The sequence below is a fragment of the Capsella rubella genome, unplaced genomic scaffold, assembly GCF_000375325.1.
Source record: "Capsella rubella cultivar Monte Gargano unplaced genomic scaffold, Caprub1_0 scaffold_4, whole genome shotgun sequence".
NCBI lineage: Eukaryota > Viridiplantae > Streptophyta > Magnoliopsida > Brassicales > Brassicaceae > Capsella > Capsella rubella.
In genome coordinates, this window is record NW_006238920.1 from 5,741,857 (window position 1) to 5,758,622 (window position 16,766).

Below are 16,766 nucleotides of genomic sequence, written 5' to 3' on the forward strand. Positions count from 1 at the left end.
TTGTCTCTCTAACCAAAACCACAAATAACATTTATCAAGAAGCTTTTGAAAGATTCATGGCGATGTCTCATCTTCAACCTTTCCTTCTCCTCCTCCTCACGTCGCTCTTCGCCTTACCGGCTTTGCACGGCGCTATCGATTTCGAATACTGCAGCAGTAAGTATCAGTTTGTTATGTTTGTTGTATACAAAATCTCTTCAGTGAATTTATAAAGGCACATGAAACAAAAAAACTCAATTCAATAATTTGATATAGGCTTGGATTTATAGATTGTGGCTTGTTGATGTCTCTTCCTATTTTTTTCTTTGGGTTCTAACTTCTAAGGAAATATTCAGTAAATTACTCTCTCTATTACTTTTTTTTTTTCTCAAACTCTCTGTGTTTTAAGATGAATTTTCAAGTTTTTTTCCTATATTAAAAAGTTTGATTTTATCTATATATCATTTTATCTATTTATGAATTAATGGTTTGTCCAAAAAAAAGATTGATTTTAATTTTCAATTAATACATTTAATTTTAAAAACATATCTAGTTAGTGTACTATTGTAAAATGTTTTTATAATATTGACTTAGAATTAATAAAAGTTTTTGGAATATAGACAATTTATAGATTTATTATTGTTTTTTAAAAGTTATTGCTAAATCCAAAAAAATATGTACAAAATGGAGAGAGTATTTAACAAATCAATTAACAAAACACTAATTGGATTTACTTTTGTAAGAAATATTGTTTTTTTTTTTTTTTGTAAGATTGTTAAATAACTAGATTTACTTTTGTAAGAAAAAATGTACAGATCCAAGATTTTTTAAATCTAACATAGACTCATAAGTTATACAATTTCTAACAGTTAATCTATGCGACTGTTACAGAAAATGGAAACGATTACGGTAACGTTAATCGCGTCGAGATCTCTAAGAACCCATCGGTTGGTCCTGACGAAAGCTCAAGCATGACTATCTTTGTATACGCTTCTGCAAGTACGTTATTTTATTATTTTTCTTTTCCCAAATTTCAACTTGTTTTATTTTCAATATTTTGTTTGATCAAATATGTAAAATATTACAGGCAAAAACATCAACGTGGAAACTCTTGTATACGTAACCATTAAGACTGGGGAGTTTACTGGACTTTTAAAAACTTACAACATTTGTGATGTGAGTGAATGTAACAATGAAGCTGGGATCGAAGCTGGTGCTAACTTTGAGTTGACTCTTCCTGATGTTCTCTTTGTTGGTTTTGATGAGGTAAGTATTCTTATAACACCTCATTAGGAAATTTTATGAGTGGAATGTGAATTTCTTCCTTAAGTACTCTAGGACTAAAGGCAACATTATTGGGGGTATCTTACAGGGCTAAGATATCCCGGTTTTTGCAAAGAAATATCTTAGATAAGATCTTTTTTTGCAAAAACCAGGATATAAGAGACCCTCTAAGATAGCTCTAATAATGTTGGTCTAATGATTAACTATGAACTTGATGTACAGCCGGGTCAGACTGGTTTAATAACCGCGATAAACCGGCAAAACCCTTAAAACTAACGAACCAATTAAACCGGGTTTTTCTTTTCAAGATTGGCTTTATTCTTTAAACATCATTTTCTAAGAAGTGATATTTTAAGTGTATCTAATGGTTTTGAGGTTTTAACATTTCTAAAAAGTAATTTAATTTCAAGACTTGGTTTTGTAAAAAAAATGACTTCTGCTAACAACTAGATCCCAAAACTAATTTCCCAGTCTTTATGCATCTTCTCTACACAACAAAAACTAAATATTTTCATCATTGTATTACAAATTTTCAAAAACCTTAATAATTAGACAAAAACCGAGATTTAATTTTGGTTTTTCGACTAAATCTTGATTAAACCGGACATAAATGAATTTTATTTTTCTGTGTACCGAACCACACCAAAACCTACCTATACAAAGGTTTCGTTTTCACTTGAATAACTATTTTCTTAAACCCAAAAAAAAAACAAAACAAATATTCTGTAATTTTTGACATTTCTATATGTATTTTTGGTATGAACTTGTGAAGGAACTCAAGTACTCGGTATCATTGCGCCAAAAATACGTGGAAGAGCCAATAATAAACATGTGCGTCGACTTCAAAGTACCTACTTCAACTGCCACATTGGTCTCTGCCTAGTCATGTTGGCCGATGTTCCCAAGTCTTTTCATTATAACCACAGTCTCTAGCTCTCTCTACTTGATGCATCTCGTATGTGTTGTTGTCCAACAAATAAAATAGATAATTCTCTAATGTAATATTGGCTTGGTTTACTATGAACCAACAACAAGTCTTTGGTTTTTTTTTCCAAGCTGATACAATAATTATGAGAAACAAGAGTGTTTTAAACCAGTCCAGTGACTACAATCTTGGCATACAATTTGGTCAAACATAGTGACTTAAGTTTTCGGAGAATTTGATGATGAATTTTGATAAAAGCATGAAGTGGAGTAAAGAATTGATGTAAAATTTGAGAAATAAGTGGTGTAAAGCAAAAAATTTTGTTAAACGTGGTGTAAAGCAATTGATGTGAAATAAGTTTGATGTGAAGTAAGGAATAAAATATGATGTATGAAATGCTTAGCTATAAGAATCAGAACTTTTCTAATTAACCTGAAGTTTATGGAACTCTAGCTGTTATAAAGCTCAGCTCTCTCTCTCTTTTACTAGTTTTTCTTGTTACTACATTCTTCGAGCTTGTAACGATGAGGATGTCTCCCTAGCTAAGCTTGCTCTCTCTTTATATGTCGAAAATCTTGGTTAATTAGTTAATCTACGAGCTTGTGTTTTAAAGAAAAAAGTAGGAAGTATGATATGTGAGGTAAAGAATAAACATGTATGTTAAATATGTGAAAAATTTGGAATATGCAATGTAATATTCACTAAGACATGTATTATAAATATCAAGTTTGATGAAGAGAATTCATCGTAACTTTGAGTGTCTAAAATTCTAATAGTCTTTTGTAATCTTCTTAAGATTTTTCTCTTTGTATAAAACATTTTTCTTTTGAACACTAACATTTTTCATATATACTTATGTTCTCCTATGTGGTTGGACACATAGGAGATGTGTTGTACATGTACGAGTCTTAGATTAATGGTTGAACTAAGGGTGAATGTTTGAACCAAAATTAAATCAAACTAAATCAACCAACCAAATCACAACAAAATTATTATACAATTATAAGTACATGCTAAATTTTATTCTAACGGGCGAGCATTGAACAAATACCCATATTATTTGCTTAGATACTTTAAAAACAAAATCATAAAATCATTGAAAATTATTTTTAAATTAGCCAAAGCTTCCAAAAAACCTATATTTCTATTATTTATTTTTTTAAATAAACTTCTATATTGTCATAATTTTCTAAAATTATTCGATTAATCGAAATGTACTTCAATCTTCAATATATCTTCATCAAAATATTTAAAACTAGTGAGGATTTGGATAGTAATTAATGATTCTACCCAAATTCTCAACCACTCATATTACCTAAAGTTTTAAATTAGTAGTTTATAAGAGAGATCATACTTTTAGAAAACAAAGATAAACTTTAAAATTTCTTGTTGACAAATTAAAATAATTTACTTTTGAGTAACATATCCTAACACGACTGGGCCACAACCCCAGGCCCAATTTTATAAAATCCTAAATCTCTTACGTTTGTCTCTTTTTCTTTTTTAACAAACCGTTCATATTCCATTTTTTTACTCTAAAAGGATTAAAAATCTACAACCCTAAACGACGAACAAAGTGGATTCTCTGTAGTGACGACTGCTTCAGTGATTTCATTTCATCTTCTCTTTTCGTGTAAGTGTGATTCATACTTGTAACAACCCATCCCGGTGGGAACCCCTACCACATGGCACACCCCGCTATATGGCAGGTACAAGCGCTGCAACGCATCGACCCTAACCTCTCTCTTGTGGACCCCCAAACTGCGCAGCCCACTTGTTCGCAGCCTCCTGGCCCACCAGGTAGGTTATTGGTGCGCCTGGCGTTCCTCGAACCCAGATCCTCACCCTTTAACAACATTCCCATTTGACAAGCTGTTACCAAATGATCTGAGCAAGTGGGCTGCGCAGTTTGGGGGTCCACAGGAGAGAGGTTAGGGTCGATGCGCTGCAGCGCTTGTAGCTGCCATATGGCGGGGTGTGCCTTGTGGTAGGGGTTCCCACCGGGATGGGTTGTTACAATACTTTACTGCCATATGGTTAACTTTGGTGATATGCTACAACACCACCTTTGTTGATTTTTTGTGATATGTAGAAGAAGTTACAAGCTTGTAACGTTACATTTTTTTTTTAGTTACTGATGACTTTAGAGCTAAGAACTAAACTTGTTTAATGTTTGTATGAATACGTTTACGTTGTTTATATGTAGAAACAATAGGAGAATGCCACCATTGAGTATGAGAAAACAACCATCTGGTTCTTTAAAAAGAAAAAAAGAGAAAGAAGCAACAAGAGTTTTTGAAGTCACAAGCCAATGCTATTCTAAAGTTCATCAAGAAGAAACCCGAAAAATCCGAATTAGTTTTCGATTCTCGAAAAAACGACAGTGAAGATGTTATTGGACAGAACAATGTGGTTCCTGAAAATTTGGATGAATGTAAAGACAATGATGAGCAAAAACAGGTTGTGGATCAAAGCGTGGGAAGTGGGGAGAAGAAGAAACATATATGTGAAGATATTGGTAAGAGCAATGTTGTTCGTGAAACTTTGGATGAACGTAAAGAGAATGATGTGCAAAAAAAGGTTGTGAATCGAAGCGAGGGAAGTGAAGAGAAGAAGAAACATATATGTGAAGATCTTTCTGATCCTGGAAATTGGGGAAACATTGATATGAAAATGAGAGATTTATTGGTTAAAAACGGTCCAGCGACAAGGCTATCGACTGATTATCAGTTTCCTAAGGATGGTATTGGTAGACGTTTCTCGCAAGCTTTCTACACAAGAGAAATGGTCAATGGAGAAAAAGTAGACCGTCGATGGTTGGTTTACTCCGAAGCTTTAGATAGAGTTTTCTATTTTTGCTGTAAGTTGTTCAGACACGAGAAAAACTGCGGTTGTAACTTGGCAACAACGGGGTACAATGACTGGAGTAATCTTTCGACTAGGCTCAAAGAACATGAAAAGTTATATGGTCATATTGTTTGCATGACTCAGTGGAAAGAATTGGGAATAAGACTAGAAAAGAATCAGACAATTAATAAGCTGATTAAGTTGTAGCTGTCTTAGGTGAGATTGGTAAGCTTAGTTTTTAGCAGTTGAGTTTAGTTTATTTGTTTTCAGAACAACATTATGTAGGAGATGTTTCTTTATTAGTATTGTTTGTGATATTTGCAAATTTTAATACATTTTATCTTTCTTTGAGAATTATGCAAATAGGTTAAGAAGAAGTAAACATTTGGCCGGCAAAGAACCCAAGAGATAGCAACAGAACCGCAGCCGCGGGGATAACCAAACCAGCCGTAAGTGCTGTTCTGTTATTCTTCATCAGTGCCATATATCCTCCAAGATTCTCCTTGTATGCATTCACTTTACTTCTATAATCTTGGTTAAGTATTCCTTCATTACTCTTTTTCTTGGCTGCAACTTTAAAAGCTTCTTCATTCTCTCTTCCTCGCTTTGGCGATTGAACCTTTTCCGCATGTTTTTTTAGTTCTGCTTCGCTCTCTTTTGTTTCCTTTGACGGTTGAACCCTTTCCTTTGCTGCCGGGCTAAGAGGCTTTGCTGCCGGAACAAGAGGAGGTTTCGCGGTTGTACCACTAGGTAAATTTTCTTTGCCTATTGGCTCAGGTCTAGGAAGCCTCACAACGAGATTCGCGCCTTCAAATTTGGCAGAGACAGAGTCGACATCGACGTTTGGCGGAATAGGAAACTCCTTGCGAAAACGGATCCATTTGTTGGCTCCTGCTGGACGATCTCCCATCACTCTCAGCTTCCTCGTTGTGGTTATTTGCACCTTAAGCTGTTCTTTCTTAAACCCTATTAATTTCAAGAACCATTACATCAAAATTCAAGAACCGGTTATAAAAACACGAAAACAACGTTAGAGTCTCTTGAGAGCAACCAAACCTGGAAGGTAAACAGTGAGAGCTTCGAATCCTTGTTCAGTTTTCCAATTCGAAAGCGGTTCGAAGTCTTCGTAGACGCGATTAGCAAAAGCATGTTCAGAGATTCTCGCCATATCTTTGATTTCTTGGTTTGAATTTTGAGTAAGAAGATTTTGTGTTATGTTTGATGTATAAGAAGGTATCTAAGCGAGTTCTTTATATACCAATGAAGAAATTATATTTTTTCTAAGTTGTTTCCTTTGAGTTTGGGTTATTCCTTAACTTTGCCTAACTGTTGTGATCCCCTTCTGTATAGTTCTCCTCTTTTATATGCATTTGTTTACAGCTTTTGGTTTCAATGTCAAGAAAGTGAAGAATATAAATTTTTGTAAAGAGGAGTAATGCTTTGCTTTGAGGGGATTTAAGGACCAACGAGGATTTGATGCTTCTCTCCTTAAATTTTATTAGAGACAACATGTGAAAACGTCTGCAAAAGCAAACCCAAATATTATCTTTACTAGTAAAGATATTGTTAATATGTTTATGTCCTATTTATATATATAACTTTTGTCAACTTTTATGTCCTATATATATATATATATATATATATGCAAATGTTTTGGGTTAAAATTAATATGATAAAAAATGATGGCATCATATTTCAAAACTTACATACTTTTCTAAATTTTATGAAAATAATTTATATACATATTGGAATTCTAAAGTTTTTCTTATCTCAAGTTTGTAGGGTTAATTAGGATCTACTATAAATTTAAGCATGTAATCTATCTTATTATTTTTGCAACCATTTTTTTGACCACCCTTTACTAAAATATTTTGGACACAAAATATCCTTACTTCTAAACAATTAACCAAAGATCATTAAGGCTAATTTTGTAATCTTGAATGTCGGATCGGTTTTAAATCAAAATTTAAAACCCGATTTCGTTAATCGGATCTTTGAAAAACCAAAAACTATATTTCCTATTTTAATCACCGAAAACCTATTAAATTCCGAATTGATATGGTAATTAAACAGATATAGAAACTTTATGAATAAATTAAACATAATATTGCATAAAAATCGGATCATAATATAACCATATATTCTTGATTTTATTTATTTGGAAACATACGTATTGATTATTCTACTTTTAAAAAGATTAATATCAAATCTGGATTTCCTATATTTATTAGTTAGAAATCGATAAACTCTAGGAAATATAAACTAATTTACTGATTCAAATAAAACTCAAAACTTACACACATATACCAAATCTAACCATTCAAATACCAAACCACAAAAAACACAGAAATGTGTTATACTATACTCACTACTCACTTAGAATGATCGATAACTTGAAGAAATTATTATGAAATATTTAAATTAATTTCTTCACGTATGATGTTTCTTTCTCCTGCTTTTTTTTAATTTATTTTTTATTTTTTGTGCACCCCATTTTCTTTTTCAAAAATTAATGAACTAATAACTATAAAAAACAGAAAGATTATATTTCCATATCTTGAATTACAAACAATTCCTTATATTATGGTTTTTAAAAGATTTTCAATCAATATCAAATCATATTAAGTAATAAAAATTAAGGATATTACTTTTCGGGGTCTAGAAAAACCCTACGGTTGGATCCGAAATCTCTATAAATACATAAAACCGACACATACACTAGAGTAGTTCTATAATCCTCACAAGTGTACTAAAGCTATCAAAAGCAATATCGATATTTTTTTTCTTCAAGAGCATTATCAATTCTTGTCTAATATCATGTCGTTTGAATTTGAGTATGTCATGTAATTTATTCTGATTCTAATGGCTTTATTTTGGGTTACTTTACATTTATATTTGATAGTCTCACAAAAAATTACAAAATCTACACTATTTTTTCATGGCATATTCCCCAGCTAAATACTATATCCTCTATTTTATTCCATAATCCTAGCTTGCTCACCAAGATTTTAGATGATCACTCACGCATACCCCTCAAATTTCATTATACACTATAAATATGTTTAATTTTCAGTAGCTAAAAACACCATATCCGAAAAGCAACTCTATTATATCACAATAAAATGTATACTATCTTCGTTGCTTTCTTCTTCACATGGGAACTCAAGCTCTGATTGTCTTCATCAGCCTCCTTTTTCGTCAAAGCTTTCTCATCCTCTGATGGCATTTTCTTCTTCAACCAAAATTATGTACCAACCAAACATTACTAACAAACAAACAAACAAATATAACTTAAATTTTTTTAAAATTAGTTATAAAATTTTTATAAGATTAATTTTCACGTATCATTTCGTTCCACGTGTCATGTATCACATAACATTGACTATTAATTTTAGTTTCATTATATTAATTTAGTATTAAATGCAATAAAAATACTTTTTTTATTGCAAATACACAAAAATATATATAACACTCCCTTAATTGTATTAAAAGTTAAAAAAAGTCAATCAATTTATAATACAAAATCATAAAAACATATATATAAAAACATAAAATAATAAATTGTCTCGTGGTCATGTACCACGGGTAACTTATCATATACAAGGACAAAACCGGAAATATATATACCGCAAATGATACATTATTCCCGTTGGACCTCGACTAATATGCTAAACCAATTTTAATTAGAGCATATTAAATTATAAACGATTGGAATTCTATATAAGAGAAATACGTTAAATGATGGACCCGTGGTGTACCACGGGGTAAAATCTAGTATACTATTACATTTATAAGAGTTCCATTCAATTCATATAGTGGTAAGATATGACATAAGTATTACCATTTTCTTACCTTATAGTTGTCTTATTTTATCATACTTTATTTTTTTGCATTGTATTTAGAATTTAATTAACCAATACAAAAAATTCATAGTGTTTTGGTTTTATAAAAAACTGTTATTATTTACAGTTAGTTGAATTTAATTATTTATTTGATATCAGAATTTAATATTGGAATGGAGATTCCAAATTAATTTCATTCAAAAGTTATGTTCAATTGAATTGGATTATTTATTTATTTGTTGTAAGAATTTAATAAGATTTATGGTTATGTTCAAAAATTATGTTCATTTTTAAATGAGTGGTGGATCATTTGAAATTATCATTATGTCTATGAAAAGATATTAACCTAGTTTACTAAGATATTTAACATAATTATTTTCATGGTGGAGAATTAAGATATTCGAAATAGTTACTTTTGTGGTGGAGAACACCAGTTATAATAAAAATATTTGGTAATTTATTTGTAAGTGTGTTTCTTCATGTTTCTAAAGGATATTTCATTTATTTGTTATACATAAAAATAAATTTATACAACACATCATTTGTTATATAAAAGAAGAATCTCACTCACTTTTTTTTATTGATTTATTTGCTATCTTTTTTTTGTAACAAAAATTAAATTGTATTAAAGGTTAACAAAAGAAGCACAAATTTATTGTAATGTATTATTATGTATGTTAAACTTATGCAGCTTTGGGGCAATAATGAAAGCAGCGGCACTTCCCAGGAGGAATGCAGATACTTGCACTGATCTTATGCATCTTTGTACACGCAGCTTTACATTCTTCATGAACACATTTTCCAGATTTAAATGGAATATTAGTAGAGCATTGTCGTCTTTCTTGTTGCCCCAATACTCCTGAATGTAGACCATAAAATATTAGCTATTATATATAAGATAAGAATCTTTTTTAAGGAATTCTATGTAACAAATTTAAAATATCAAATAAAGTTTTCTTGATAAACTATCAGTCCATCACATAAGAACTTTAAAAAGTATGAGTTATATATATATATAGGAAACTAGAAATGATCATATAGTTTTTTAAGGGAAAAACATGTAATTTGAAACTTTTGTCATGCAAAACAAGGAAAAATACTGAAAATAGTAATGAAAAAAGCACAAGAATGGAAATTTGTTTAATCTATATAGTTAATATATTAAGGCAGATTTGTTTTTTTAAAACAAACCTAGCTCAAGAATGAGGAAGAAAGTTAGAATGGTGAGTGCAAGTTGAAATGGTCTCTTCATCGTGGTGTTATGAATGAATAATTGATGGTGTATTAAAAGTGAAAACAAATTACAAAGTATACTCCTATATATACTTTTCTAGAAATTTAATGTACCTCACATTTAAACTTACCTAATTTAAGCAATCTATCTCCTCAAGTTCCGGTTTTACACAAAGTTTATAGTTTTCTCATTCTATACTTGAATGCTTTGGACTCGTTCATTATTAATTATTATAGTTTCTCATTTAAATGAAACCAATTAAAGTTCACAAAAAAGTAAATATATATAGTCACATATTCAAGAAATATCAATTCTATGTATGTTCGATGAATAAAAGATGACAATATTTTTCGAAAGAAACGAAACTAGCACGTAAATGTCTGTTAATAACCAGACTAGCCCATCAAAATTTGTTAGAATTAAATAGCCTATAAAGATAAGGAAATTACAAGCCCATCCACTTATTTTTTTAATTTATGTGACTACCATTTTGTTATTCTTTCACTTATTAAAATAAAAATAATAGAGTAATCGAATAAAAGAAAAACCTTCGAAAAATATATCTTTTGAAAATCAAACCCTAATCTCAGAGAAAAGCGAAGAGTCGTTTCTCTCTTTGTGGAGGAAAAAATCCGGTGACTCGTGAAGCGATTCCGGCGATTGTTGAAGCGATTCCAAGAGTCGAGGGCGGCGTTGTCTCTAGTTTCTGGTAAGATGTGGATTGAATAGGTTAGTGGAGGAGTCGTTTGGTGTGAGAGTAGAGAAACTAAATTGATGAGTCTTAATCTGTGACAGATCGAGTCGACGGAGACGGGGAGGCGAGGCGACGATCAATCCTGGGTGGAAAAGCGAGATTTGGTGTATATTGGCGGAGGTTAGAAAAGGAGTAGGCGAGAGTTAAGGAAAATCAATCGTCCTTATTTGTTAGTTTGTCGAGGAAAGTGTTGTGGATGATTGGTGGGGGTAAGATTTGAGTCAAGTGTCTTGGTAATTAGAGTTTTGAAAGATAAATGGATTATAAAAATCGTATCTTTTTGATAGGTATTTAAACGACGGGGACATTATCGGAGGTGTTGGGTATAGTAACTGGCATGCTTGAAGAAAAATAAGGTTAGTGTATAAGATTCATTTTGTATAGTTTATTAACGATGGTTGGTAGATCTGGTTGATTGCTTAGAATTAGAAAAAGTAATTTTCTAATCTGGTAACTATCGATTGTTAATGTTCAATAGGAGTGTAAAAAATCTGGAAAATGATAGAAACTTGTATTTGAATTTGGCGGGTTGGTTGAGGGAAAAAGAAATTTGTTTGTTATGGCTTTGAAAATGACATTTCATATTGTTTGGTGGCAGAGTTTTTAATTAGAGTTAGTGTCATTAAAGTATTATATTGTGAAAGAGTTAAGATATAAGTAGTTATATGGACTATTTTATTCTCATTAGAAAAGACAAAATAAACTGGTGGTGAGGTTTCTTGTACACTGATATAAATAAAGCATGTATGGTATGTAGTAACATGGAATGAGATTTTATATTAGAATTGACTAGGATGTAACATTGTGATTGTTGTCATTTGCACACGGTTTGTGTTTTTACTCATGTTGGTTTTGTATTGAATTGACAATGACATTAACAATTGGTTTCATAGACTTTGAAAATAGAGATACAAATGCTATGGCAGGAAATACTGTTAGAGTAAATCCATATGGATTTTGAGTGTGAAATAATTCATAAACGGCTGGTTATAATGATAGAAGCTAAAGATAGAATGTATGTAGAAATGATAGAAGGCTGGTTTATAACGGCTGGTTATTGTTGTAATTTGCAGGAAATGAGATCAACAAGTGGTGAAAAGATGGGAAGGTACCCTCCTTTATTGTATCCGTCTGGAAAATGTCCTCTTCTAAAGAGGAGCATCCACCATACCTGCACTTTGGCAAGTTTAGGATTGATGAAAGACTGCATTGGTGAAGTGGTTTACAAAGACATCTGAGATCATACACAAGCAGGTGTCATATGAATTTCATGAATTTCAGGAAGGATTCCATGAATTTCAGGAAGGATTCCATGAATTTCAGGAAGGATTCCACGAACTTCAGGATGGTCTTCACAAAACGTCTGAACATGACGATCATTTTGCACATACACTAGCAAAGAATCTCCTACCATCCTCTTCGTCATTAGAGGAAGTCCACAACTAAGTTTGATATCACTAACTAAACAATTCAGTTTCAAAACTTCAATCACCATATCAACTAAGTCTAAAACCTATATACATAATATTATCATCTACTTTACAAAAGAGATCTTCCATTGTTCCAATTGACTGCAAAATCTCCCCACAAACTGAGTATAGTTCAACTATACTCATGTGATCTAAACAAAAAAAGCTTGAGATACACCAATTCAATCTTACCAAATCTCTAGGTTTGTTAAACACTAATCAAATGTGAAATGAACTTACAAATTTGGATCTCCAAAATTTATTTCATAAAGCTAGTTCATTCACCATCAAATCAACATCTACTTTCGATTGAACATAATCGTTTCACTACTCCAAACATTAATCAAACCAAAACGATTTAGCAAAATCAGTTAACTACTTTGACCACTAGTCAAAGCAAAAACGATTACGGAGAATCAATTCACTACTTCGAACACTTGTCAAAAGAAAATCAGTTCACTACTTAGAACACTAATCAAAGTAGGAACGATTAAGGAGAATCGATACACCACTCTGAACACTAATCAAAGGAGAATCGGTTCATTACTCAAGAGGAAGACGAAGAAGAACGACGACGCAAACAATCGGAGGTTAACGACGGCGTAGACAATCGGAGACAAACAACGCCATAGAAAATCCAAGACGAACGGCGGTGTAGACAATCACAACCATTAGAGAGCTGTTAGAACTCAGCAGAGACTATGATTGTGGGTTCGATAAATACAGAGAATCTCACCGGCGGTGATGGACGACAACGGTGAATTGCAAAAACTCTCTAATCTTTGGATGTGTATTTGAGGGTATATTAGTCTTTTGATTCAATAATTAATTATATTAATATTAAATTAAAGAGTGTGTGGTATATGTGGGAAAAAAAGATCTACGCTTTTGAAGCTGAAGAAAATATTTGAAATAGAGTTCTAAGGAGAATGAGCTCGGGGAAGAAAAAAAACTAAATGATACTATCCTAGGGTATTTCTCTAGGGAATTTTGTTAAGTCTGTCACTTTTGAAACTCAAATTTGTAAAACTGCCATTAACAAAAACCTCTTTCAAAACGTGCCACAAAAGAGGAATCTTGGACGATTTTGCCCTTGGTATTTGTTGAGTAAGGTTTGTGCGCGCCGTACAAAAATAGGAAGAGATGTGACGTTTTTTTGGGGCGCCAGCAGTGCAATTAATGCATGTGATGTAGCGTAATATCCTCTGGGTAATGAATAAGTAGATTCAAAAAATAGTATTGTTCATCATTATAAACTAACTTGTTCCACCATTAATTACGGAGGACAAGATAAATACATGTATCATCCATCATTATTGGTTGTTCTTTTTCACTACCCAACATTATTACCACACTAACATATGTATTATAAACAAATTAGTTTATAAAAAATGGAACAACAAGTTAGGGAACAAAATATGGACATATTATAGACATCGGGTCTGGTCCACCGGATCTAGTCTACCAGATCTAGTCCACGAGATTTGGTCCACCAGATCTAGTCCACCAGATCTGTCCACGAGATTTGGTCCATCTACAGACAAATGTGTAGTCAAGAGTGTAAACCTAGATGGATCTTAGATGATATTTCCATAGACGCATCACTTGTTTCATCATCTGGTCAATCGCTTATGACTTCAGAAGATCTGCGTGATGGACACGATTACTTGGTAAAAATAGACAAGTTTGGTCCACCGGAACTTGTTCACTGGATATTGTCTACCAGATCTAATCCATCGGAATTGGCTCGTCGGAAATAGAACAGACGATCTCTAGGGAGCATCTGCAAAGCTGATTGATATCCCTTTGTAGGAGAAAACATGGGTGAAAAAGATCTCACGAACTGGTTCACTGAATATGGTCCACCGGGTCTGATCTACCAGATTTGGTCCATCGAATTGACCCAGTAGAGATGCAGCACACAACTTCTAGACAACATTTGCAGAGCTGATTGATATCCTTTTATCTCTTGGTTTGTTAGTGGAGAAAGAAAGAGGAAAGTGAAAGAAGAAAAAAAAGAGACAGAGGAGAGATATGAGAAAAGAGAAGAAGATTATGTAAGAGGGTATAATCGTCTTTTAGTATATAGGTTGTGGCATGCGGGAGAAGGCAAAGTAACTAATGGCACTGAGTAAAAGATTTATTACTGTACATGGCAGAACTCACAATTTTCTCATTCTATATTAAAAGAGAAGTACAAAACTGTTATGGGTCGGTTCAATAGAAGTGTTTAACCCGGTTTATTCAATTGGATCTTTGATAGATCCAATTTAATTCATATAAATGGTCATATTAAATTTGATTGCATAAATTTAGGCAATTATAATTATATTATTTGCATATGTAAGTTCGGATTTCTTAATATTTCTCTTACTAACTACAAATAATATATTAAAAACAATTATTGTTCTTCTTTTATCTTTATGTGATCTTATTTTTAATTTATTATATTACAATATATAATACGAGTGTATGATAAAAATTCAACATATTTTTACATATGTTGCAATATGAGTTTTTAAAACGGACATATATTACTCCATAGACAAAAAAAAATGTATGTACATCGTCCTACATCGGTCAAAATATTTTTATGATAATTGTTCATATGATTATAAATAAGACAAACATGCATCGAACTACGAATGAGTAGTAAGCTTGGTTTATCATGCATCCAAATTTAAAAAGTTTTATTTGCTATAATTCGGTTTTAACTTTGAGTAAATTAAAACTTTAAAAATTTTAAAATATTATAACAGTCAAAAATTTAAAATATTTAAATATTAAAAAATTGAAGATTTATTAAAGTTTCAAAATATTAAAATTTTAAAATGTATAAATATTGAAACTTTTAAAAGGTTCATATATTATAAATATTCAAACTTGAAAATGATTCAAATATTATAAATATATAAAATAATTGCTAATTTTGCAGCGGATCAGAACATATATTAAATTATTGATAATTTTGCAACGGGTCAGAACATATATTAAATCATTGATAATTTTGCAACGGGTCAGAATATATATTAAGTCAAATTGAATTATATATCGATAAATATTATTTCGTACTATTAATTTTTTTTTTGTTTTTTTTTCTTTTATTGTATGAAAACGCATTATATTATCATTTACAATATTTTTCATTCTACTATTTCTCCGAAATCATTACATAAATATGATTCACCGCAATCAGTGGCCATTCAAGATTTTGTAAAAGTGGATTCCCTAAAATATAGGACATCCAGTTTTTGCCAATTTGTTAACAAAATCCAAAATCTACGTGACTTTTTATTTTTCTTTTTTGTTTATTTTCTTTATTTATTGTAAAATCTAAAAATTAAAAAATTAAAATCTATAAACTATAATCTAAAAACTACTTAAAATCTCCTAAACATTCATAGCCTATGTTTTTCACAGTCGGTGTCGATGATATGGTATGTGTAGGACGAGATGGTTAGTTGCCTACACATACAAGATGATGGACGAATTGAAAGTTTTAGAGAGATACAACTAGAGAAAAAATGTGATTCCATTAAAATCTAGGCTCCATAAAAGGAAAATAGAAGGTCGCACTACAAAGCATAAAACATAAACTTTAAACCTAAAACGAAAGAGGATGAAGACTTAACAACTAAAATGTTAAGAACACAAGCAAATAGGCATTAATTAAACCTGACAAATTAAAATACACTAGTCACAAGAAGCAAAGCAACAAAACATCTTCTTCTAAAATAGAGATTTAGAAATTAGGATGCCCACAACAACCCGAAATATATAATATATGATGAAGAATGTTAGAATGGTGAGTGAAAGTTAAAATTAGTTCTTCATAGCAAATTACAAAGTAAACTCCTAATCCTATATGTGTACATAGTTTTTTTTAGAAATTCAGTGTACCTCACATTCAAACTTATCTAATTTTAGAAATTTGGTATACCTCACATTCACACTGATAGCTTAGTCAATTTGGTTATGCAAAATCAAAAATTGTTGTTTTCGAGTTTTTTGTTTACTGATTAGATAAATAAGTTCAATAAACCTGACTGCTATAAATTTGGCGACTCGTCCTATGGACAAGACTGCATAAAGGAGATTTATATGTTTTGTTATTTTCGTTTTACACTTTTTTCACTGATAATTTAAATTTTTTTAAGAAAATCCTTCTTTTTTTATAAGAAAATCCTTCTTTTTTTATAAGAAAATCCGTTTATTCCAGTTTAATAAGATTTTCTTGATTACCAAAAAAAAAAAAAGATTTTCTTGATTGTATTTTTTTGAGATTTGAGATTAGTTTCCAAATGTCAAAATATTCTTTTTACTTGTAAGACTGAGTGACGTGTGGTGAACTGACTCGTGGCGCACGGACAGTGCCTTTTCGAGTTATGTCTGAAACTCAAAACTTATAGAGATGTGCGTGAAAGAGGCGCAA

At 31.4% G+C, this 16,766-nt stretch overlaps 4 protein-coding genes across 4 annotated transcripts; 2 read left to right on the forward strand and 2 right to left on the reverse strand.

The window, feature by feature from the left end:
- Positions 1–2,359, forward strand: LOC17887858 (MD-2-related lipid-recognition protein 3). The gene is made up of 4 exons (XM_006295031.2): positions 1–156; positions 871–978; positions 1,067–1,245; positions 2,036–2,359. Exons 1-4 carry the CDS (start codon positions 57–59, stop codon positions 2,144–2,146), a joined length of 498 nt encoding a protein of 165 aa, XP_006295093.2. The 5' UTR covers positions 1–56; the 3' UTR covers positions 2,147–2,359.
- Positions 2,360–3,873: 1,514 nt separating this feature from the next.
- LOC111831076 (zinc finger MYM-type protein 5-like) lies at positions 3,874–5,242 on the forward strand. Its single transcript, XM_023784586.1, has 2 exons — positions 3,874–3,988; positions 4,455–5,242. The coding sequence occupies exons 1-2, from the start codon at positions 3,874–3,876 to the stop codon at positions 5,240–5,242; spliced, it is 903 nt and encodes a 300-aa protein (XP_023640354.1).
- An 84-nt stretch (positions 5,243–5,326) lies between these two features.
- On the reverse strand, positions 5,327–6,239 carry LOC17889490 (inactive protein RESTRICTED TEV MOVEMENT 2). The gene is made up of 2 exons (XM_006294772.2): positions 6,092–6,239; positions 5,327–6,001 (listed from the first exon to the last, which is right to left on the reverse strand). Exons 1-2 carry the CDS (start codon positions 6,201–6,203, stop codon positions 5,403–5,405), a joined length of 711 nt encoding a protein of 236 aa, XP_006294834.2. The 5' UTR covers positions 6,204–6,239; the 3' UTR covers positions 5,327–5,402.
- Positions 6,240–9,560: 3,321 nt separating this feature from the next.
- LOC17887812 (putative defensin-like protein 146) lies at positions 9,561–10,147 on the reverse strand. The gene is made up of 2 exons (XM_006296376.2): positions 10,069–10,147; positions 9,561–9,736 (listed from the first exon to the last, which is right to left on the reverse strand). The coding sequence occupies exons 1-2, from the start codon at positions 10,127–10,129 to the stop codon at positions 9,561–9,563; spliced, it is 237 nt and encodes a 78-aa protein (XP_006296438.1). The 5' UTR covers positions 10,130–10,147.
- Between the last annotated feature and the right edge of the window lie 6,619 nt (positions 10,148–16,766).